The 25,258-nt window shown below is 36.9% G+C and overlaps 1 protein-coding gene across 1 annotated transcript in view; it reads right to left on the reverse strand.

The window, feature by feature from the left end:
• The window catches only part of LOC150101203 (mutS protein homolog 5-like), a 194,114-nt gene that overhangs the window by 91,204 nt on the left and 77,652 nt on the right, over positions 1 to 25,258 (reverse strand). Inside the window, exons 8-9 of the mRNA XM_090402188.1 lie at positions 23,273 to 23,369; positions 15,340 to 15,429 (exon numbers count right to left, since the gene is read on the reverse strand). Coding sequence (XP_090258314.1) covers positions 15,340 to 15,429; positions 23,273 to 23,369 — 187 coding nt within the window. The remainder of the gene's footprint in view (positions 1 to 15,339; positions 15,430 to 23,272; positions 23,370 to 25,258) is intronic.

Below are 25,258 nucleotides of genomic sequence, written 5' to 3' on the forward strand. Positions count from 1 at the left end.
TAACAGTGTATATCTCACTTTTCCACTCCTGGGGTGTCCTATTTTGTCTAATGCGGGGTTTTCAATACAATTCCAGTCTCCAGCTGGTATGATGTAGTGGGAACCATATAAATATGGCTCCAATTACTGGAAGAAATTTCCTCTAACTGTTACATTGAATGGAGCATAAACATATATAAACATTATTATACATCCCAGTATTTCTAGTGTCAAGATTCACTCTTCTGCATCTCTTTGAATATTACAGAATGACCCGGGGGGGGGGGGACAAAAATAAGAACTCCTACTCCAGCCATGTTAAATCTTCCAAATTTCCTATAAGAATGAAGTGGATGTCTAACTGTTAAAGTTTTCATATCTTTATATCTGCAGAAGTATGTTTCTTGGAGACACAAAAATCTGATATTATGGCGTAGCATAAGTTTCCATACAGTTTCTTGTTTAATTTGGCTGTGAAATCCTCATACATTTAATGAGGCAGAACGGAGACTGGTGACAAAACACTACGTTTCGTCACCAGTAACAATCATTTTAAGGAAGTCTGAGTCCTTATGAACGGTTTTAATAAGGTCCTTGCAGTGTTCAATTCATACATATTTTGATCGTCAGTGAAATTATGGGGAACAAATTGTTGAATTCAATTTACGAAAGCTCAAACTCTCGGTCAAATTGTTGGGAACGATTGATTTTGGAATCCTCAATTCATCTTCAATCAATCTCACAGACGATTTCAGATTTTCTTTGATGAAATCACACACTTTTTGGATGTTAACTTCACTCAGTTCAGTTTTTGGAGGGCCCAGCTTTTCGTCGTCCTCAAGCGTCTCACAACCACTTTGAAATTGCTTAAACCACTCATAAACTTGAGTATGGAATAAGCATTCATCACCGTACGCTTTTTGAAGCATTTGATGCATTTCGGTAAAACTTTTACCAAGTTTAATACAAAAGTCAATCGCAGCTCTCTGTTTGAAGCTCATTTTCCTACCTTTCGTCAAAATGCACTGTCACTCTTGGCACTATAACTCGGCTTCTAATGAAACAAATGTCATAAACAGTTGACACAACACTAATGAAGGTTACCGCTTTCGACAACAAAAAGATACAACAGGTGGCGCCACTAGTTTCTTCTATTTTCGAAAAGTTCTGTTTCTTTTTGGACAGAGGGTATAGTGTTCTAATTGGCTCTACCTGTGCTCCCACTCTTTTGGCGAAAATTCTAAAAGGCCAGGTGTTACCGTGGTGTTCAGAACTTTCGCATTTCTGACAGGGTTTGAGACACTGATTAGTGATATGTCCAATCTCCATGCAATTGAAACATTTAGGGGCAGTTACCACCCAAGTGATCGCATGAACCACACCACAGGCTCTGTCTTTGTACTCCGGGACAGTTTACCATAACTTGGGTTGTACTGATGTTGACAAAATTTGATACAGGCGTTTTCATATCCATTGTGAAGGTGACATCACCAGAAAACCAGTTTGGATCTTCACCTGATAAACCCTTTCATATGTTACTGATTTTACCCCATTTTGAAAATGTCTGTAGAAGAATTTCAGTACTGTTCTCTATATATTCTATTGGAAATCTTTTGAGCTTTACTGTTTTTATCTGGCTCCTGACCATTACAGGAATAACTGTGCTGCCTTTGAAAGTAAATCCCCATAATAGGTTGTCCCTTGTTATTACATCTTTAATTACAATTAAATATTTCCCTCCACTGTATAGGGTAAAAGAATAAATCTTATTAGCACCAACTATCTCTTAAAACCTTAGTCACCTGTCTCACTTCTTCACATCCTGGAATCTCAATTCCCAGTGTTCGCACCCTTGGTGGAATTCATCATCATCATCATCATCAAATTCCTGCCATGTACCCTCAAGGGGTGTACAGGATATGACAGTACTACATGAAAAAATTACATCATTACTAACTTCCTATCTACAATTTTCCTCCAAATCAGTCTGTTACTTGTCAAGACTCCAACATTATCAGATCTTATATTTCTATTGTCTAAGGCACTTTGAACCGTATCAATCCACCTATATCTTGGTCTTCCTCTGGGTCGTTTTCCTGCCAACCTGGCAGAGAACACTTGTTTTGCTAATCTTTCCTCTCCCATTCTATTTAAGTGACCATACCATCTGAGATTAGCTCTGCTAACGCATTCCTGGATGCTGACAATGTCAAGTTCTTTCCTAATATCCTCATTTTTAATATGATATTGCCATTGATGCCATCTGTTCACCCCTCTAATCTTTCTCAGGACTCTCATATCTGCGGTCTCTAGTCTTTGGTCAAGTGTTTTACTTCTGACCCAGCTCTCAGATCCATAAGTTAAAATTGGTTTGAACACAGTCTTGTATACAGCTAATTTAGTGTTCCGACTAATTTCTTTCTTATTCCATATGAATTTATTCAATTGACTTCCCACGATACCAGCTTTGCTGATTCTGTTGTCTATTTCTATATTTAGTTTACCATCTTCAGTAAAAATTGTGCCTAAGTAGCTGAAATGTTTTACTTGTTCCACAGGTTCTCCATTCACAACACAGTTGACATTTTCAATGATTCTGCCTATTTTCATTGTCTTTGTCTTTTTATTGCTGACCTTCATACCATATCTATTACAACAGCTATTCAATTTAGTGAGAGAATCTTGCAGACTTGTAGCGGATTTATTTAGAAGTATAACATCATCCGCATAAAGCAAAGAGCTGACATTAACATCTCCAATTTTGATATCAGGTTTAATAGCACATTCCTTCATAATGTGATCCATATAGATAATGAATAACAGAGGGGATAATGTACATCCTTGTCTCACACCAGATTTAACATTAAACCATCTTCCTGTACTTCCTTCAATTCTAACTGCTGACTCACAACTCAAATAAAGACTAAGTATTGCTTGATATAATGCCCCATTGACACCATATAACTGCAGCGTATTGAATAGCTTCTCTCTTGGCACCTTGTCATATGCCTTTTCAAAATCGACAAAACTTAAATACAGATCTTTGCTATATTCCCATGCTTTCTCGACTATTTGTCGTAAAGTGAAGATCTGATCCTGACAGCCTCTATTTGGCCTGAATCCAGCTTGTTCTTCACCAAGCTTTTCTTCCACAATTCTTCTCAACCGTTTCTCAAGTATACTTGCATAGATCTTGCCAGGAACACTCAGTAGGGAAATACCTCTGTAATTCTCACATTCAGTTTTATTTCCCTTTTTATATATGGGTACTATGAGAGCTCTACTCCAATCATCGGGAATTCGTCCCTCTGTCCAGGCTTTCTGAACTATGCAGTGCAGCCACTGTAAGACTCTTATACCACCATACTTTAGCATTTCTGGTCGAATATCATCTACTCCTGCTGCCTTTCCACATTTCAAGCCTTTGATGGCTTTTTCTACTTCGAGTATGGATATGTATTCCTGACTGCATGCCTGGTCGGTGTTTTTTATCACTGTGCTGTCATCACTGCTTGTTTCATTTAGCAGTTTTTCAAAGTAATTACTCCATACTTCAAGGATATCTTTTTCTCCTGTTTTCATTTCACCTTTATCATCTCTAATTCCTTTTACAGCACTCTTTCCTCCATTCCTAAGTTTCTTCAACAACCTCCAGAATATTTTGCCACCTTCTTGATATTTATTTTCTATATTCTTGCCAAAGTCCTCCCATGACTTTTGTTTAGCTAGTTTTACACACTGTTTAGCTTTCTTACATTTGTCTCTGTATTCTGTAAGAGTAAAAGCTGACTTATTTGCCAGGAACTTTTGATATGCTTTCTTCTTTTCCTTCACTGCCTCTTTAACTTCCTGTGTCCACCAGGGAGTTCTGATTTTTTTATCTTTGCACACAACCTCACCACATGCCTCTCTGGCAGAATCAATCAATGTTTCCTTCAGAGTTTGCCACTGAATCTCCAAGGTTTGATTCCTGTTCTCAAACTCTTTCATTTTCTTTTCAATAATATTTCTATATTTTAGTCTACAGTTTACATCTGAGAGTTGCTCAACTTTTATTCGCTTTAAAACTTTCTTACATGTTATTCTTTTCAATATGAAATTCAATTTTATCCTGCTCAAGACTAAATAGTGATCACTTCCAATTTCAAATCCTCTGTACACTCTGGTGTCCTGCTCCAGGGAGAAAACATCACTATCAACAATAACATAGTCAATGAGACTTTTCTTATTCCTAGCCTCTTCTCTCCATGTGAATTTGTGCACATTTTTATGTTGGAACATGGTGTTAGTAATAACCAGTCCATGTCCTGAGCAGAAATCCAACAGATATTTGCCATTATTATTAGCTTTGCTCTTTTCTCCAAATTTTCCCAAAATATTTTTGTATGTCTCACAATCATTTCCTACTCTACTATTTAGATCCCCAACAAGGACCAACTTTTCCTTTTTCATTGTGTCAGTTGCTTTTTCTAAAGCCTCAAAAAATTCCTCCACTTCTACCTTAGTAGAACCTTCTGTGGGACCATAGGCACAAATAAGTCTCATTGTCCAGTTCCCCATTCTGATATTTGCCCACATTACTCTACTTGAGACTGACTGCCATTCAAGAAGATTAGCCTCGTATTTTGTGTTGAATACTATGGCTACTCCTTCTTTTCCTTGATTGTTGTTGTCTGAATATAACATTTTGTATTTATTGCTCAGAAAGATCTCACCAGTTTTGGTCTTTTTTGTTTCAGTCACCCCTATTATGTCGATCTGGTACTTATCTAATTCCTCAGCTAGCTCCATTTCTTTGCCATTCAGGCTTCTTACACTGATAGTACCGATCTTTAACTCTGGTGATGTTGAGTTGGGGTTTGTTTTCAGATTTGTTCCAGTAGCTGACTTTTCGCTGTTCGCCCTGGTTCCCTGGCAAAAACAACGGGGGCCTTGTTTAACCGGGCGACGCCCCAGCCGGCATGAAATTTTGTCATGTTGTACCATCATTTTTTATTTTGGTTTAACCAATAAGAATACAATTTGGTCGGCTAAATCCCAAATTGCCAGCCCATCCTCGTTCGTTCAGTATCAAAGTAGATACCCAACAGGGTGCACCACGAGAAGGTGAGGATTGGACATTAGGTCAGAAGCCCTGGTCGGTTCTCCGCATTCCTTTAAAGGCTATGTGGAGGTCTCCTCTCAGTTATACAGCTTTGACCCTTAAGCACCCCCTTGGTGGAATTAGTACCATTATCTCAGGTGGGGAAAAGACTAAAACCTCTGTGTTTGATTGTAAGAGAGAGAGAGAAACTTTCAGTCATCAGACTGAGAATTAAATAATCCTGTAAGGTAGAAATAATTCTACACCACCGGCAAATGCTCTATTTGAACTACTATAAAATGGCAGCCATGATACTGCCAAATGTAATCCTGTAATGCAGGTATTAACTGCACTACCAGCAAATTTAAAATATACACTTAAAAAAAAAAAAAAAACCGAAAATGGGGCGAAACCACCACTAGCACCTGTAAAATAAAATCAAAGTGAAAAACAAACAAAAGAAATCTAATTACTTATCTTGCCAAAAAACCAAGATGTCATCAGTGGGAGACAGACACAGAAGTGATATCAAGGCTGAAGTAATGCAGAGGTCATATTTCCATATGCAAGTAGTCAAAAAGGTGTCACACCTTATTACTAAAATACAAGTATTCTGGATTAGAGATATATGTTGAAAGTTTTTACACTTGTTATACTATAAATTAAAGAAGCCAAGAAATTATATTCTTGGTTTAATTCCTTTATCCACGTGCAAGCAAACAAAGTTTGCACGTGAAGTCACTTCACGACTGGGCTACTTGTACTGATGAATGAGAGACCTCGATAAAGGTTGAAACTAGTATGAGTAGTGGCCCTTTCTATAATGCATTGCATTATACATGTCTGTAGGGATATGTGGATTGAATTGTGGGATAATAAGGCAATCGATATGAAGTCATCAGCCTCCATACACAAATAGCCCAGTCGTGAAGTGACTTTACGCATAAACTTGGCTTGCTTGCACTTGGATAAAGGATTCAACCAAGAATATAATTTCTTGGCATCTTTAATTTATAGTATAACCAAGTGAAAAAAAAAAAACTTTCAATGCCTATTTAATGCCTTATTAACATCTAATTTATTTAACATCTCAAATACCTCTCTGCTCTCTCACCATTAACCACCATGCTGATCTTGACATATATACAACCAAACTTACATTGATGCAAAGTGTCCATTGAAGTCAATATAACCTTTGGATATTATAGAAACAATATGGATGTGAAGCATATAATTTTGATGTATTTTATCCAGGTGGCCATTTAGGTGATTAAGTCTTCTGTCATTTCATTATCGACACTTGAGCTTCTGATTTTATAGTGAGGATGAAACACTCTGCTGAATGGCTTACTGAATACCCTGACTATGTCTTCTACAGCAGTTACCAATTTCTCACTTTCATCCATTAACATCATTCTTCTTTCTACTTGCCACATATCACAAAAACTCCCAAGGGTTTTTCTTGGTATGATTTGCTAATTTCTGTTCATACTATACTTCTGCTATCTTTACCAACTGACTCACTCTCCTGGACTACTCCTTATACCCTCAATACAACTCATTATCACCATTATTCATCATGTGTTTTCCCCTAAAGTGCCTTCTTCCAGATTTCACGATGAATTCCCTCATTCATCCATTTAATGCCTACCTTATTCAGTCTTTTGACCTTCAGAATACATTCACATACTGATGCTGTAAAATATCTCTTTGTCAGTGCCTAAGCAGTATTTATCTTCATCCTGCTTGATCTCATTTCATACTATAGCACCAAGTTGTCGTCTATGCTTGTCATAATCACCAACCTTATAATTAGACATGTATCCTTTCCTCACAGAAGTTTTCATATGGTTAGCCACAACCTAGGTGATCACTTCATCATTACTCTAACCAACTGAAAGAAAGTGCCAAACCCCACTCACAACCACATCCTCTGATGAAATGATCAGACCTAAATTCTCGATCCTCATGTGTTCTTCTTTACATGACGCCTCAGATAATTGTCTCTCAAGAACTCAAGAAATTCATTTTTCTTATTTCAAAATAATCTCTCTTCATTCCAATCTATACTGCCATAATTAAAATTACCCATAATAATCACCTTTCTCTTGTTCACTAACAAAAGTTGCTTATACATTTCTTCATTAGCACCCTCCATATTCCCTGGCTTATAACATGCAACCAAATCTCTCTTCTTGTCAACCTCTACTTCACATCAGACTGCCTCAACACTATTGCCACTGAGAGGTATGGGAATGCTAGAAGACGAGAGGATGGAAACAGTAGGAGAGACAGAATGAGAGAGGGATATGGAAGTGCTAGAAGTGGAGAAAATGGAAACAGTAGGAGAGAGGGAATGAGAGAGATGTATGGGAGTGCTAGAAGAGGAAAGAATGGAAACAGTAGGAGAGAGAGGTATGGGAATGCTAGAAGAGAGAAGTAGAAGAGAGGGAATGAGAGAGACCTATGGAATGAAAGAAGAGGAGAGAATGGAAACAATAGGAGAGAGGGAATGGTAAGAGGTTTAATGTATGGTGACTCAATGATCCGTGGTGTTCAAGATAGGATGCGTGAGGAGTATTTGCCAGGAGGAACAATAGAAAGGGTGGCTATGGCAATTAAGAGAGGTGAAAGGGGTGGATGAGATGATTGTGATGGTAGGAACGAATGACTTGAGTGGTAATGTAAGTCGGGCAGCGAGAGATGTGGGGTTTTTGCTTGAGACTGTACGGAAGAAGACAGAGAGAGGAAAAATAGTGTGTGTGTTGCCTAGGTATGATAATGATGAGCTGAGCAGAAGAGCGGTGATATTGAATGGCATAATAGCAAGAATGTGTGAAAAGAGAGGACTAGTATATGTGGATGCTTGGAGTGTGTTTGAGGAAAGAGAGGAATTGTATGCGAGAGACCATTTACATTTGAATGAGGAAGGACGTAGGCATCTGGAGAGATTGCTGTTCTGAACGAGTCAGTGTGTCCCAGGGAGGATGATAGCAGCGGTGGCCTCTTGTGGGAATGGATACTTGGGAGAAGGGAGACGATGTCAGGTAACACTGAGCCCAGTGGAGTCTAGAAGGGATAATGCTGGGTATAGAAACAATGGCATTTATATGCTTTATACTGATGCCAGGAGTATCCGGAATAAGGGAGAGGAATTGGTGGCGAAGATAGCATCAGCCTGTCCAAAAATTATTGGGATCACTGAGACGTAGTTGACAGAAGGGGATATAATAACAGGAATAGAAGTCGCTGGGTATAGCATTTTTCATCAGGATAGGAGGGGAAAGCATGGTGGTGAGGTACTGCTTATGATAAGTGATGACCTATGTCCTCTAAGAGTGGAGGCTTTGGAAGGAAGTGAGACAAATGATTTTGAGAGCATATGGTGTGAGGTAGAGGTAGGCAAGACAGGCTATTTAGTGGGTATTGCTACAGACCCAGGAGCACAGAGGATGGGGACCAGGAGATGTTTAGACAGCTAAGTTTGGCAAAGTGCAAGAAGAATGACTGTTATGGGAGATTTTAACTACAGTAGTATAAACTGGAGAGAGAGAAAGATGCATGTAGCAATAGTGGAATGGAATTTCTAGAATTCTTGTGGGACAAATGTGTTAGGCACCATGTAACAGAGGGAACAAGAGGTTCAAGAGTTTTAGATTTGGTTATAGCATCAGAAGAGTTGGTAATAACTGAGATGACATCTCTCCCACCAGTTGGAAAGAGTGACCGTATGGTTTTGACTTGGAAAATGAATAAACATGCAGGAGTATCAAAGAGAAGGGAACATATGTGGAAATATAAAGCAAGTGATTATAATAGTCTTAGATGTCAACTTGGGGAAGTTTCGTGGAGGGAAGAATTGGAAGGCCGGGATATCGTTAGTGCGTGGGAAATTGTGAAAGAATATTTGTTACCAGCAATGTTAAGTTGAATACCACGAGTGAAGAAAATGACACAATTTGGAGTAAAGTGGATGACAAAGAATATTAAACAGGAATTGCATGTGAAAAAGAGGCTATGGAAGAGATATAAGGAGACAGGTGAAGAGAGGATGCGTGAAGAATATAAGACACAGGCCAGAAGAGTGACTAGTGTGGTAAGGAAAGCGAAACTGGAATATGAGAGGAGATTAACCCTAAGATCCAAAGAAAATCCTAGGGAATTTTTTAGCTATGTGGCCAGTAGGAGGAGAAATGACTGTGGAAGAATGATATTGTGGGATAAAAATGGGAATAGAGTGACTGATGCAGAGGACATAGTGGAATTGTTCAATGACTACTTTATTGGAGTATTTCATCCTGGAGGAGTCAATTTGAATACTAGAGGGATATGGCAAGTTCGAGGTTTAGAGGTGCAGGAGGAGAGTGTGTTCCACATACTGAGTACTCTGGATGTTAGTAAAGCTGTGGGACTGGATGGTATTTCACCACGAGTTTTGAGAGAATATGCTAAGGAACTGACGTGCCTTTAACCTGGCTTTTCAATGAAAGTCTGGCTTTGGCAAAGGTGCTCAGGGAATGGAAGGAAGAGTAAGATAGTGCCATTGCATAAGGGTGGTAACAGACTGTAAGTGTCTAATTATAGACCAGTATGTGTGTCATCAGTAGTTGTTAAGATCTTGGAGAAAGTAGTGAGGGACCGAATACAGCACTGGGCAGATGAGGGTAATGTTATCTGTGAGAGTCAACATGGATTTGTGAAAGGGCACTCTTGTTTTAGCAATATGCTAGCCTTTTATAATAAAGTTACAAGAACATTAGATGAAGGAAAGGCATATACTGCAATTTTCTTAGACTTAGCAAAAGGCATTTGACAGGGTGCCACATGATAAGCTGATATTTAAGTTGCAACACATGGATCTGGATGTCAGATTGGTCAACTGGATTCAGGATTGGCTGTCTGATAGGTATCAGAGAGTTGTGTATGGTGGAGCAGTTTCAAGGAGACAGAAGGTTACAAGTGGGGTCCCACAGGGCTCAGTACTAGGACCTATATTGTTTAACCTTTATATCAATGACATTGCCAGTGGATTGCAAGGGGATATTCAGTTGTTTGCGGATGATGCAATAGTGCAGATGTGGTAGCCCTGCAAGAGGATTTGAATAAGCTAGATAGATGGGCAATGAATGGGGGGGGGGGAGTGTCAGTTTAATGCAGCAAATGTAAGGTCTTGAGGTTTGGGAAACATCGATGGGATGCTGCATACTCTATGGGAGGAGTTATACTGGAGGAAGTTGGAGAGACAAGAGATCTGGGGTTGATGATTGATAGAAAACTGAAATTTAGGGAACATATTGCAAAAGTGGTGAAGGTAACACAGAGGATTGTTGCAATAATGAGAAGGACGCTGACCTTCAGAGATAGAAGAGTTATCATTCCGTTGTATAAGACCCTGATCAGACCACACTTGGATTATTGTTCTCAGATTTGGTCCCCAGGATTTGAAGGGGATAAATTAACTGTGGAAAAGATACAAAGACAGATGACAAAGATGGTCTCAGGACTGTACAAGGATAGTTATGAGAATCGGCTGAGGGAATGTGGGCTGCAGAGTTTGGCAGATAGAAGGAGAGGTGATATGATTGAGACTTTTAAACTGTTGAGAGGTGGTTACAGGGTTGACACTGGGGAGTTCTATCACTTGGTTGAACAGCGGGAAGGAGTGATGACAAGAGGCCATCCCTGGAAGTTACGAAAGGAAACTATGAGCAAGAGGGTGAGGAGTGGTTTCTTTGCATGGAAGGTGGTTGAGCCATGGAATGCATTGCCTGATAGTGATGAGGGCGAGAACGGTCAATGAGTTTAAGGAGTGGTATGATAGACTTTGTGTTTCTTAGGGGGAACCTCCCCTCGATGAGTCTTGACAGACTTTAGGAAGGACCTTCCACGATGAGTCTTTTGACTCCATGGAGGCCTGAATAATAATAATAATAATAATAATAATAATAATAATAATAATAATTTCCCCTCTTTAATGTCTACTTATGTGGACATAATTCTCCTGCTATTATCAGTAGCATCCCCTCCCTTCTCCTTTCTAGCCCCGGAAAAAATACTGTATCCTTTCATTTCTGTTTCGATCAGGATTTTACCTCAAACCATCTTCCTCCTTGAAGTCTAACTGCTGACTTACAACTTAAATAGACACTATGTATTGATGATATAATGTCCCATATAACTGTAGCGATTTGAAGAGCACCTTGTCCTGTCTTTTCCAGATTAACAAAATTTAAATACAAATCCTTTTTATATTCCCAAGATTTTTCAACTCTTTGTCTTAAAGTGAAAATCGGATCCTGACAACCTCTATGAGAGTGGTCTGAAAAGTTCTCTGCTTAACAATGAAAAAATGAATTTATAATTTCAAAATTATTTTTTATTTTTCAACATAATCTCCCTTAAGACTAATACATTTATTCCATCGATATTCCAGAGCCATTATCCCATCCCAGTCATTGTAATGGCTCAGTAAGATCTGCAAAATACTCCTCTACAGCTACAATCACCTCTTCATTTGAAGAAAAATGCTGAGCAGCGAGGAAGAGTTTTAGTTTTGGAAAGAGATAGAAGTCAGAGGGAGCCAAATCTGGAGAATATGGTGGATGCTCCAACAATTCATAGTGCAGATCCCTTAATTTTCCCATTGCCAAAACACCTTTGTGAGCAGTGCATTGCCCTGATGAAAGATGATTTTTTTCTTCTGCCAACCGGGTCTTTTCTCACAAATTTTTTCGTCTAGTCTGGTTAAAAGATCAGAATAATATTCCCTGGTTATTGTTTTACCATTTTCAAGATAATTAATAAACAAAATGCCTTTAGCATCCCAAAACACTGATGCCATGACCTTTCCTGCTGATGGAACCGACTTTGTCTTCTTTGACACTGAACAACCAGATTCTGTCCACCGTTTTGATTGCTTCTGGATTCTGGTATGTAATGGTGAATCCAAGTCTCAACCATGGTAATAAATCGATGCACAAAATCAGTTTTATTCTTGTTAAAATGCTCCAAGCACTGTTCAGAGATTTTCAATCGAGTGCATTTTTGATCTGCTGTGCACTCAATTTATTCAAGTCTTCTTGCAAGGCCACAACATCTTCACTACTCTTTATGGTTCGTCCCGACTTTGCATCATCTGCAAACAACTGAATATCTCCATCCAAATCTTCGCCAATATCATTAATATACAAGTTAAACAGTAATGGCCCTAAAACAGACCCCCTGAGGCACTACACTGGTTACTTTCCTTTTCCTGGATATCACACCTCCATACACAACTTGTTGATACCTATCAGATAGTCAGTCTCCAATCCAATGCACTAATCTCATATCCAGCCCCATTTGCTCTAGTTTGACTGTCAACTTATCATGAGGTACTCTATCAAAAGCTTTTGCAAAATCCAAGTATATTACTGTGTATCCTTCTTCTTTTCAATATGAAATTCAATTTTATCCTGCTCAAAACTAAATAGAGATCACTTCCTATTTCAAATCCTCTGTATACTCTTGTCTCCTGAACCAGTGAGAAAACACTTCTATCAACTATAATATAATCAAGGAGACTTATTTCTTGCATCTTCTCTCCATGTGAATTTGTACACATTTTTATGTTGGAACATGATATTAGTAATAATTAATCCATGTCCTGAACAGAAATCCAGGAGACATTTACCCAGTATTATTAGCTTTGTGCTTTTCTCCAAATTTTCCCAAAACCTTTCTATATGTCTGGTAATCTTTCCTACTCTGCTGTTTAGGTCTACAACAAGGACCAACTTTTCGTTTTTTCATTGAGCCAGCTGCCTTCTCTAATGCTTCAAAAATTCGTCCATTTCTTCCTTGGTAGAACCTTCTGTCGGACCATACATAAATAATTCTCATTGTCCAGTTCACCATTCTGATATTTGCCCACATCACTATTTGATAATGACTGCCATTCAAGAAGATTATTCTTATATAGTAAAACCCCTTTTTTACACTTTTCAGGGGACTAATGGAAAAAAAGTGTAAATAGCAGGAAATGTAAAAAAAAAAACATTAAAAAAAGGCTAAAAGATGACTTACTGGTAGTATGTGAGTCTACATACTAGATTACAAAATTTAATAACTGAAAACAAATGAATTTACAATTACTTACATTTATCTATTTTAAAAAAAATCTTTAATTGTCGATTATTTTTGCTTTTCATTTTTTTTTTTTTTTTTGACATAGCACCAGATTGCTTTGCATTGAGTTCAATGGTTGACCTGTTTTTTACTATCATGTTCAAAGTGGACACGGAGAGTCCAAGATCTTTTGCAAAATGCACATGTGTTCCGGCATACCAATCTACATGTCACAGAATTGCCATCTTTTCTTCTACCAAAATACATTTTCTATCTTTTTTGAGTTAATTGGTGGATTATTCATGTTGCTAACATGGACAATCCACCACCGCAACTTGAAAGCAACTTTCACATGCTAATTTACATAGCAGAAATTCTGCAATATCAATTTGTACTGTGATTGAAAAATCACGGTATCGCTCATCACTACATTACTGCTGCAAGCATGCAAGTCACTGTAATGGCGGAAACGAAAATACAGCCGAAAGCAATGCCACCTGGGAACAGAAATGCGCAGATTTCCGCAGAAATCGATTCGAAAATCAGTATTGCCACCCGAGAAAAAAACACAAATCACAGGAAATAACGTCCACATCAAGTTGTTAATGGCGGGAAAACAATATATCGTAAGAATAGGCCTTAAGACGGGACCAATGGAAAATGACATAAATGGCAGGAAAACGTAAATTGCGGGAATGTAAAAACAGGGTTTTACTGAATTTAGTTTTGAGTACTACGGCTACTCCCGCTTTCCCTGATTGTTATTGCTGAATATAACATTTTGTATTTGTCATTTAGAAAGATCTCACCTGTTTTTGTTTTCTTTGTTTCAGTCACGCTTATTATGTCAATCTGGTGCTTATCCAGTTCTTATGCCAGTTCCATTTCTTTTCCATTGATGCTTCTTACATTGATAGTACCAATCTTGAACTCTGTTGATGTTGAGTTGGGATGTATTCTGGGATTTGTTCCAGTAGCTGATTTTTTGCTGTTCACCCTGGTTCCCTGACGAAAACAATGGGAGCCTAACTTAACTGGGTGATGCCCTACCCAGCTTGAATTTTTGTCATGTTTTACCAGCATTTTACATTGTAGTTTAAGCCAATAAGAACACAATTTGATCAGCCAAATCCCAAATTGCAGGCTCATCCTCGTTTGTTCAGTATCCAGGTAGATGCCTAACAGAATGCACCACGAGAAGATGATGACTGGACTTTAGGTCAGAAGCTCAGTCGGTTTTCCACATTCCTTACAAGTCTATGTGGAAGTCTCCTCCAGTTATACAGTTATGACCCTTAAGCATAAAATTATTCATTTAACAAAAATAGCAATAAATCACCATTCTCATTTCTTTGACATCTCAATAATTCTGCTCTTCGTCTTCTTCACTCGTTTTTTTTTCTGCTTTGACATTCATATAACTGTAAGAATAATCATGCTATATTTAGGTATTTGTTTTATATATTTTTCCTGTAATTCTTCCAAGACCTCTTTTTTCTACATGATTCTTATAATTTGTGGGTTTATTAATCTATATGATGGTAAATAACTTAAATATAATCGAGCCATTAGAGCCTCCATAGCTCAGTCGGTATAGATGAAGCCCTTTGGTCACAAAGACTTGGGTTCAGTTCCCATCCGTGATGTGAGGAACCTTTATATTGTCTCGTTTGACTAAAGGTGAGTTAGCCAGTCTTATAGGAGGTGGAGGGTATTTTCTCCTGGAAGCTCAGGTTTTTCATCCTTCAGAACAGGCAAACCAGCCCCGTGAACACATACTTCTACAGAAAAAAATACCTCTTTACCATCGTCAGGCTCTGCGGCAAGTTGGTTGGGGTTGCATGCGTAAGGTCACATGTAAGAAGGCTGATCCCAAATAGATGGGATAAAGCATAAGAGGAAGACTATAATCTAGCCATTATAAAACTTAACAAAAATATCAAAATGATTTGGAGGAAAATTGTTGATAGGAATTAATAATAATGTAAACATCATGTAGTTCTGTCATAGTAATCTGAACATCCCCTTGAGGGATGTTCAGGTTACTATGACAGATCATATCAGGAAATTGATATATACATATATATCAATTCAGGAAATTGATGATGATTTGACAAAAAAAAAAAAAAACATCAGAAAAGTAAATTAAATTAAACCATAAAGATATTCACCTTCCTTTTACAATATTAATGATCCCATCAGTAGTAATTTCAGGTTTCACGTAGTTACATTCTTTAGCCAAACTGGCCAAAGACATTATGCTAAAAAAAAAAAATAATAATACATACATAAATACACACATATACATACACACACATACATACATAAATACACACATGCACAAATGCAATGCCTTTATTCAACTATCTGACATAACAGACTGACATAACAGAAAAAAAATTAAATAGCTAAACCAAGGGATAGCAATGAAGAAAAACTATTATCTTGAACATGTTACTAGTTTCATTTTTCTATAACACTTTGGGTTATAACATGAAAAGAGAAATACAAAATGGGCATTACTAGAGAACAACAGCTATATTTCACATTTCAACAGCTATATTCATTTCACAAAAACAGCAGTAAATCACCATTCTCATTTCTTTGACATCTCAATGGCCTGGTTGGCAGAGTGGTTAGCATATCCACTCTCCAGCCAAAAAGCTACGGGTTCGAATCCTGCTGTGGGCATGGATGTTTGTGTTTGTCTGTGGAAATACTAGTGGTGGGTGGTAGATGGCATTGGTGTAGTTGCAGTTAGTTGTAGGTGGATTGAGTGGTGGAGACAGAGAGATATAGAGTAGGTGTCCTCGCTCGATGAGTCTTTGGACTCCTTAGAGGTGTCACATAATAATAATAACAGCTATATATTAAGTATATATTACAAAAATATATATTACAATATATATTTTTGTAATTTTTGAGCATGTTCATGTGAATATGATCCCATATATGCTAAAGATGAATGAATGAATGGCTGAAGAATCAAAGAGGTTATAGCTTATGTTAGTATTAAGTTTGACTGGATTGAGGACAATTGCTGTTGATTCAACAATTCTTCTTTCTACCTCATCATACCATCTAAAAATGCTTTCTGATTTATCCAAGATCACTAGATTAGTGGTAGAATCTTCATTATCAGGGTTAGCAAAATTAAGAATGTGATTAGATAGTGTGGTAGCTCTAGTTCTGCCATAGGTGATGTCTCTCACATGTTCCTCTATACATAGTTCAGTGGATTTTTCCATCTGACCAAATACAGTACGCTGCAGTTACACCAAACGTGGTAAAACCCTGGACATTTTAAGCTGTCATGTTTTAGTTTTGCTGTACCAAACAAGGAACATAATTTGGTTAGAGGAGTGAAAGTAGTGTGGATTTTAAATTTTTTGAGAATTTTGGTTACCTTGGTGAATTCGAGCTGATATACAGAAGAGAAATAAAAGCTTTTACAGCATTATCTTCAATATGGTGAGCAGGTGGATTAAACAAGAGTTCATTAATGGTCTGCTTCTCATAACAACTCCCTGAAAGGTTGATGGAAGAAACTATTTCTTTGGTGATTTCTTCTTCACTGAGGAGGGAGCAAGCTATTTACCTAATATAGAAATGATACCATGCTTTTGGGGAGGGGAATGATGAGATTGTCCATGAAAGTATCTATTGGTATGTATGTGTTTTTGTAAATAAAGATCTTCAATCTTTCTGACACAGGAGCAGGAAACTAAATTGTATTCTAGGGTGTTGGTTGCTAAGGTTGTTGAAGAACTCATGGAGGGAATCTTGACTATAGCTCCAAATTAAGAAAATGTTATCTATATATCTTTTCTATAATCTTCATTTCATTGGGAAAGAACTGATGGCTTTTTCCTCATAAGCTTTTTAGGGTTAGCCAAAATTCTCAAAATATATAAAATCTGCACTATTTCTTTCACTCCTCTAACTAAACTTCTTTCCTTGCTTGGTACAGCAAAACCAAAACATGACAGTTGAAAATATCCAAGGGTTTTATCGCCTTTGGTGTAACTGCAAAGTACTGTATTTTGGTCAGATAGAAAAATCCACTGAACTCCATATATCTAAAGTTCATAAAAAAAATAGAAAAAAAAATCCTTGGCCCACCCAAAGTATTAAAATTGTACTATTGGTTTTACAAGTAACCTTTTGTGAGAGGGAGCAACATAAAAATGCTTTTTTTTAAATATAAAGGGGGGGGGGGCATGTGCAAGACATCACCTATGGCTCTAGTTCATAATTCTGCTAACCCTGACAATGAAGATTCTACCACTCATCCAGTGATCTGGGATAAATCAGAAAACACTTTTAGATGCTATGATGAGCTTGAGAGAAGAACTGTTGAATCAACAGGAAATGCCCTCAATCCAGTCCACTTTAATATTAACCTGATCTATAACCTCTCTGACTGTTACTCTAGTCATGTATATGTATTTCTCTTTTCATTTTATGCACCTGAAGAAGTCTTCTAGGAAGACAAAAATAGTCAGGAATTCAAGGTAATATACAGCTTTATTCCTATATTGTTATTCCTCAGTTCTAGTCATTTAAGTTTCTTCTGTTGTGTGTGTGTGTGTGTGTGTGTGTGTGTGTGTGTGTGTGTGTGTGTGTGTGTGTGTGTGTGTGCGTGCGTGCGTGCGTGCGTATATATACACACACACACCGTGTTCAAAAGCTAAGGATGAGCTACATTTTTTTCTTTATAAGAAAACGTTTTATGACTATAACCAAATGTGGACATAAATTTATTGCCAGTATACCATTAATTATATTACACAAAAATGTGTTATAAATTTCAAACAAATTAAATTTAAATATGTTTTTGGCAAAAGTTACAAATTTCCTAAAGACATAGTTAACCCTGACATTAAGGAATTAATGTACAGTGCTTACAGAAAACTATGCAGAGAGACATTTCAGTATGGAATATGTCCACCCCGAACTGCAATGTAGCTATCACAATGACGTATGCTTGGTATCAAGTGATTCAGGAATTGTTGAGGCAAACTGGTCCACTCCTCTAAGAGTGGTCCAGTTTTCCTCAACAATTCCTTATCCCAAAACAAACAAGGCTTTATCCTTCAGAACAAGGATAAGACTTTGTTTCCTGGAGGGTGAATTTCGAGCAGCAATGCATCTCCCTGTTGTATCCCAAATATGGGAATGAGATCTGGGAAGTGTGCTGGCCACTCAAATTGAATAATATCCTCAGAATCCAGAAGCATCTGCACTGCTCATGTATGATGCGGTGTGGCATTGTCATCCATAAAAATTAATTCTTTGCCTACAGAACAAAAGAACATGACATTGAAGAACTTCATTGCATTATTGTTCCCCAGTCATATTCCTTTTTTCCAGCACTTGTAGCTTGGTGCATCCATTAAGCATAATACCACTCCACACCATTACTCCAGCACTATCCCTTATCTATCCCTTTCAAGAGCATTCTCCCAATGGTAAGCAGTATCACTTTCACACCAGATCAACTGTTGTGTAGAATCGGAAGAACACTAAAACAACTATCATCTCTAAAAAGCACATTATCTCATTGGTGTCTTGTCCAATTTTTATGGATACAACACCACCGAAAACATGCTCTATGATGAGCTATAGATAAAGAGATGCAGACTACAGGTTTTTGGATGTATAGGTCTACTTGTCATAGACATCTTGCTACAGTTTGTCAAGATATCTGCATTCCTGTGCTTGAATGGAGCCAACTTGCAAGCTGACCTGCCATGGTGTGTCGATTACATGTTGCTGTTATAACCAAAAAATCTGTCTTCATAGTCCATGGTAGGGTGAGGGCAACCTCTTACAAACTTTTGGAACACATTCCATTGGTTTGAAATGCTATTCAGAGCCTGGATACAACACTGAGATCCCAAACTCTCTTTGCAATATCAGTAATTTTGCGGCCTTTTTCAAGATTTTCCAATTGTTCCCAGTGTGAAACCATCTAGATCAGGGCTATCCAACGTTAGGTAATCCGAGGGCCACATTAAAAAAAATATTTATCTGAGAGTCGCATCACAATGCATTCTAGTAATTTGGTGGCAGCAATGACACAACCTCGATAGCTGAACAAACGAATAACACTGATTGCATACTAATCACACACTCACGTTCCCAGTGAGCACTCGGAACATGCGCGTTGGAACAAAATAGTGTAAGAACACTTCTTGGGCACATCTAATATTTGAAAAACATGTGGGTATATAATGATGTAAAAACACCAAATAAAATTACCAACATTGAAATTATTGATTAGTGATGGAATTAAAATATGTAATATGCATTCAATTCAAATTTAAATTGAAATTCAATTCAATTCAAAACACTGACTGCACCCGCGGGGTAGTGTTTAGGACAGCCCTGATCTAGATGATGTCTTTGAGAGATTACAAGACACCCAGGTTTGCAACTTATTTCTTCATGAAAAGAGCCTCCTTCAATTGCAATTAGCTTAGCATATCCTTTTGCCTTTTATATTGTTGAGTTCTACCACGTGACCCCTTTTGCATGTGATTCGAAAATTTTAATGTGTACTTGTTTCCTACTCAAAATCATCAGTTATGCAAATTGCCACAAGCTGATTTGTCTGAATTTGCAGTTGTAATCTTATCTTCAGAAATATTGTTTGTCCTTAAGTTTTGGACACCAGTGTGTGTGTGCATGTGTGTACAAACACAATGTGTGTGTGTGTATATATATATTAAAGAAATTTAACGATTTATTTTAATTTAATTTATATATATATATATTAAAGAAATTTAACAATTTATTTTAATTTAATTTATACATATATTAAAGAAATTTAACAATTTATTTTAATTTAATTTATACATATATTAAAGAAATTTAACAATTAATTTTAATTTAATAATTAAAATTAATTATTTATTAAAGGTATTATTTTTCAATTACATCACAAAATCACATCAAGTTGGGGAAAGCAACTCTACTTATTCTATTTAGGACAAATAGAGGCTGTCAGGATCAGGTTTGCACTTTATAACAGATAGTTGAGAAATCATGGGAATATAACAAAGATCTGTATTTAAGTTTTGTAGATCTGGAAAAGGCATTTGACAAGGTGCCAAGAGAAAAACTATTCAAAATGCTACAGTTATATGGTGTCAGTGGAGCATTATACCAAGCAATACTTAGTCTTTATTTCAGTTGTAAGTCAGCAGTTAGAACTGATGGAAGTACAGGAAGATGGTTTGATATTAATTCTGGTGGATGTACATTATTCCTTCAGTGGGGTTCCACAGGGCTCAGTACTGGGACCTGTATTGTTCAACCTTTATATCAATAATATTGTCAATGGATTGCAAGGGGACTTGAATAAACTAGACAGATGGGCAAATGAATGGGATTATCAGTTCAACGCAGTAAAATGTAAGGTCTTGAGGTTTGGGATCCATCGATGGGAGGATGCATACTCAATTAGAGGAGCTGTACTAAAGGAGGTAGGGGAAACAAGAGATCTTGGGGTGATAATTGAGAGAAAACTGAAATTCAGGGAGCATATTGCAAAGGTGGTGAGGGTAACTCAGAGGACTGCTGCAATAAAACAAAAGAGATAAAAGAGTTATCATTCTGTTGTATAAGACCCTGATCAGACCACACTTAGACTATTGTTCTCAGATTTGGTCCCCAGGATTTGAAGGGGATAAATTGACTGTGGAAAGGGTACAGAGGCAGATAACAAAGATGACTGTTATCTGCCTCATAACTCATATTGTACATACTGTACAATATGAGTTATGAGGATCGATTGAGGGAATGTGGACTGCAGAGTTTGGTGGATAGAAGAAGGAGAGGTGATATAATCGAGATTTTTAAACTATCGAGAGGCAGTTACAGGGTAGACATTGGAGAGTTCTTTCACTTGGTGGAATGGCGGGAAGCAGCGATGGCAAGGGGCAATCACTGGAAGTTACAAAAGGAGGCTGTGCTCAAGAGGGTGAAGAGTGGTTTCTTTGCTTGGAGGGTGGTTGAACCTTGGAAGGCATTGCCTGAGAGAGTGGTTGGAGCGGAAGCAGTCAATGGGTTCAAGGAGTGGTATGATAAACTTTGTGTTTCCTAAAAATGGCCTCCCACGATGAGTCTTTTGACTCCATGGAGGCCTGGATAATAATAATAATTATTATTATTATCTATATGGATCACATTATGAAGGAAAGTGGTATTAAATCTGATATCAAAATTGGAGATGTTAATCTCAGCTCTTTACTTTATGCAGATGATGTTATACTTCTAAATAAATCCAGTATAATTCTGCAAGATTCCCTGACTAAATGAATAACTGTTGTAATAGATTTGGTATGAAGGTCAACAATAACAAGGCAAAGACAATGGAAATAGGCAGAAATGAACATATCAGCTGTATTGTGAATGGAAAAACTACAGAAGTAAAATATTTCAGCTACTTAGGCACAATTTTTAGTGAAAATGTTAAATTAAATATGGAAATAGACAACAGAATCAACAAAGCTGGTATGGTAGGAAGTCAACTGAATAAATTTATATGGAATAACAGAAAAATTAGTTGAAACACTAAATTAACTGTATACAAGACAGTGTTCAAACCAATTGTAACATGGATCTTTGAGCTGAGTTAGAAATAAAACACTTGACCAAAGACTAGAGACTACAGATAGCAATTGTGGCAATATCATATTAAAAACGAGGATATTAGGAAAGAACTTAACATTGATAGCATCCAAGAATGTGTTAACATAGATAATCTCAGGTGATATAGTTGCTTAAACAGAATGAGAAGGGAAGGATTAGCAATTAGAAGGATTAGCATTTACTTGATACAGTAAAAAGTGCCTCAGAAGATACAAATATAAGATATGATAATGTTGGCATCTTGAATGGTATCAGATTAATTTGGAGGAAAATTATAGATAGAAAGTTAGTAATGATGCAAGTTTTTCACATAGTACTACCATACTATCCTCTACACCCCTTGAGGGTACACATCAGGAATTGGATGATGGTGCTGATGATGACACAAGATTTATTATTATTATTACATCACACCTCCAGGGAGTCCAAAGGCTCATCAAGGGAGGGCATCTACTCTACAACTCTTCGTCTCACTACTCCACCAATCTTTATCATCTAACACCAATGCCATCTACCGCCGACTACCACCACTAGTACTTTCACAGACAATCACAAACATCCATGCCCATGGTGGGATTCGAACCTGCAGCCTTTTGGCTGGAAAGCAGATACACTAACCGCTCGGCCAACCAGGCCGGCACGAAACTTTTAGCTTGAACAAATAGATGAGGTACAGTTTTAGTGGTAATAAGTGGAAGGTGTCATACTTTGTAGTGCAAAAATATAGAGCTGTATACTAATGGAACTATGCTTCAGAAAGTGAATGAGTTTCAGGATGTAGGTGTGATCGTCAGAAGTGTCCTAAAGCTATGAGAATATGGTTGTATGTTAAGATGCACAGTAACAATCAGAGATAAGGAAATGACTGTATGACTATATAATATACTGACAGACCATATTAGGACTATTGTGCTCAAATTTAGTCAGGCAGTCTCAATTATGATGAGTAAATTCTGGCCGGCGAGGGGGGGGATCTAGAGATGAATGATTAAGGCAATATCAAAATTCTGGAATGTGGATTATGAAGAAAGATTGAGTTTAGTGAATAAGCAAAAAAAGAGGTAATATGACGGATGTGTTAAGTCGATTTCACTAGATTAATCCAAAAAATGATAACATACAGCACTGAGAAAAATTATCAGTATATTTTTTAAATGGAGAGTGGTAGGTGAGTGGAATACATGACTGGAATGTGTTGTGAATACTATGAGGATGAATAAATTTAAGGTTCAATTGGATAGAAACACTGTTCACTGAATGAGTTTGCTTATCCTATGAGGATTTGTAATATGGTAATGTAGTGTTTTCTGGAAGAATAAGAATATTAAAGAAGACGTTATGCACATATATGTGTACACACACATACACTGAATGTGTATGTGTGTGTGTGTACACATACACTGAATGTGAATGTGGTAAGTGGAGATATAGTTTTAATTAACTTACCAGTCTAATTGAGCAGTATATTTCATAACATCAAGTAGCAGAGGAGAGAGTTCTAAAATAATGTTTTGTAAACGATGCATAATTCCTGTTTCTGCATCTAATTAAAAAAAAATTAGATCTATATAGACATAATAATTTTTTTTAAATTACAGAATGAGACTATGAATTTTAATATTTATTTCAGTGGTTTAGAAATCCTAAGGACTACTGTGCTCAAATTTAGTTGGCCAGCATCAACTGTGATCAGTGAAGAATTTCAAGCTATATTCAGATGTCACATTCCTGATTACCGTCTCTATCTTTGCATCATCAGCAAACAGCTGAATATCCTCACATGGCATTTGCCCTCACACAGCATCTGTTTGCTAGAGGTCTTCTGCCTTTTGTGTGTAGGATAAATATATATATATCAAAAAAGTCACAATGGACCAAAGACTGATTGCTGTAGTACATCACTGGTCACCTTAAATCTTACAGATTCACACCCCCCATCATGCCACTTCTCAATATATGCCAGCTAGCCATCCTCTTATCTACACTAATACTTTATAACCCAACTCCAATTTATGTAGTCTTCTATGCTATAGCTTGTCAAATTATCCATGGAATAATTTTCGAAGAAGCTACTACTTTATAATTAGATCTAACATATATAGTATTTCTTCTGAATTTAGAAATGACTTGGCATTAATCAAATAATGCAAAATTATCAGAAATGGGTCCTTCTTGGGTAAGCATATATAAGGATAACCCAAATGGATCCTCTTAGGCAGTCTTCAGGAAACTGTCATTCTGAATATCTACTACTTATTGAAGGGTGCAGCCCCCCCCTTGGCTGTGCCTTCAGTCTGTGCAATCCGGTAGTTTAATTAGTAAACAGATTGTTGTATTTATCTTGTATTCCTGTTCTTGAATTGCATGTTGTTTCTGTACACTTACAATGTATTGTTAATTTCAGTATGCAATAACTGTGCTTTTATTAAAATTTTATTACTGTGCTTATCGTGTTTTTGTCATTGTCTAAACATCGTTTAAATTTTGGAATTCATGTTCTGCCTACATCTATTCAGGAAACAGAATGATCAGCATAAAATATAATCAGTGCTTTCTGCTGATTCATGATACCAACAAACATTAGAAGTTAACCTGAAATGGATGATCAATCAGACTATCTTGTTCTTAGCATGATTTACATTTTTTTAATTTTTTAAAAAAAATTCAACATAGTAAAAATATACAGGGGTTGGACAAAATAATGAAAACAGTTATACATACTTATTTCTTTATTAATATGGTGTTTGACCACCTTTTGTCTTCAGTACAGCCCAAATTCATTTTGGAGTGGACTCAAGTTTTTAATAGTTTCTGGTGGAATTTTGTATCATTTTTCTTGAAGAATACCTTCAAGTTGCTTTAGCACGTTCAGATTGGGGCAGTAGTAGCTCACTCAGCGTGAACCTAATTATCTGGCAAAAGTGAGCAAAATTACTGGCAATTTCATTTATGCATGTCTTCAAATGCGCCGCTTTTCATAACGGTTTCTTTGATTGTAACTAATCCCACATTGAGGAGAGGGGGATAGGTGAAAAGCAATGTTTTTTTCAGAATATATTAAAAACCAATAATTAAAGAGAATAATATATTTGATTATTAGTTACTATACTTGATTTCCTATAAGATGTAAAGAACAGCAAATATAAGATAGAGAAAGAACAGGCACGAAGAAAAATACTTTTGGTACTGTAAAATGGATTATGAATAATTTACATTAGTGATATTATATGTGCACTTGTGTTATACGTATCTGAGAATAGAGTGATGAATACATAATCCTATAAACTCTAGACTTTCATATTTGCATTTATGATGGGCATAATTAAAAAAAAAAAAAAATTATGAATAGATGGAAATCGATTAGGTTGCAAAATATAAATCACTAACAGACACTATACTGCAGATGTGTAAGAAAAACAACTTGTTTTTCTT

This window comes from Typopeltis vanoorti, chromosome 12 (assembly GCF_054136105.1).
Source record: "Typopeltis vanoorti isolate ZY-2024b chromosome 12, IOZ_Tvanoo_1.0, whole genome shotgun sequence".
NCBI classification, from domain to species: Eukaryota; Metazoa; Arthropoda; class Arachnida; order Uropygi; family Thelyphonidae; genus Typopeltis; species Typopeltis vanoorti.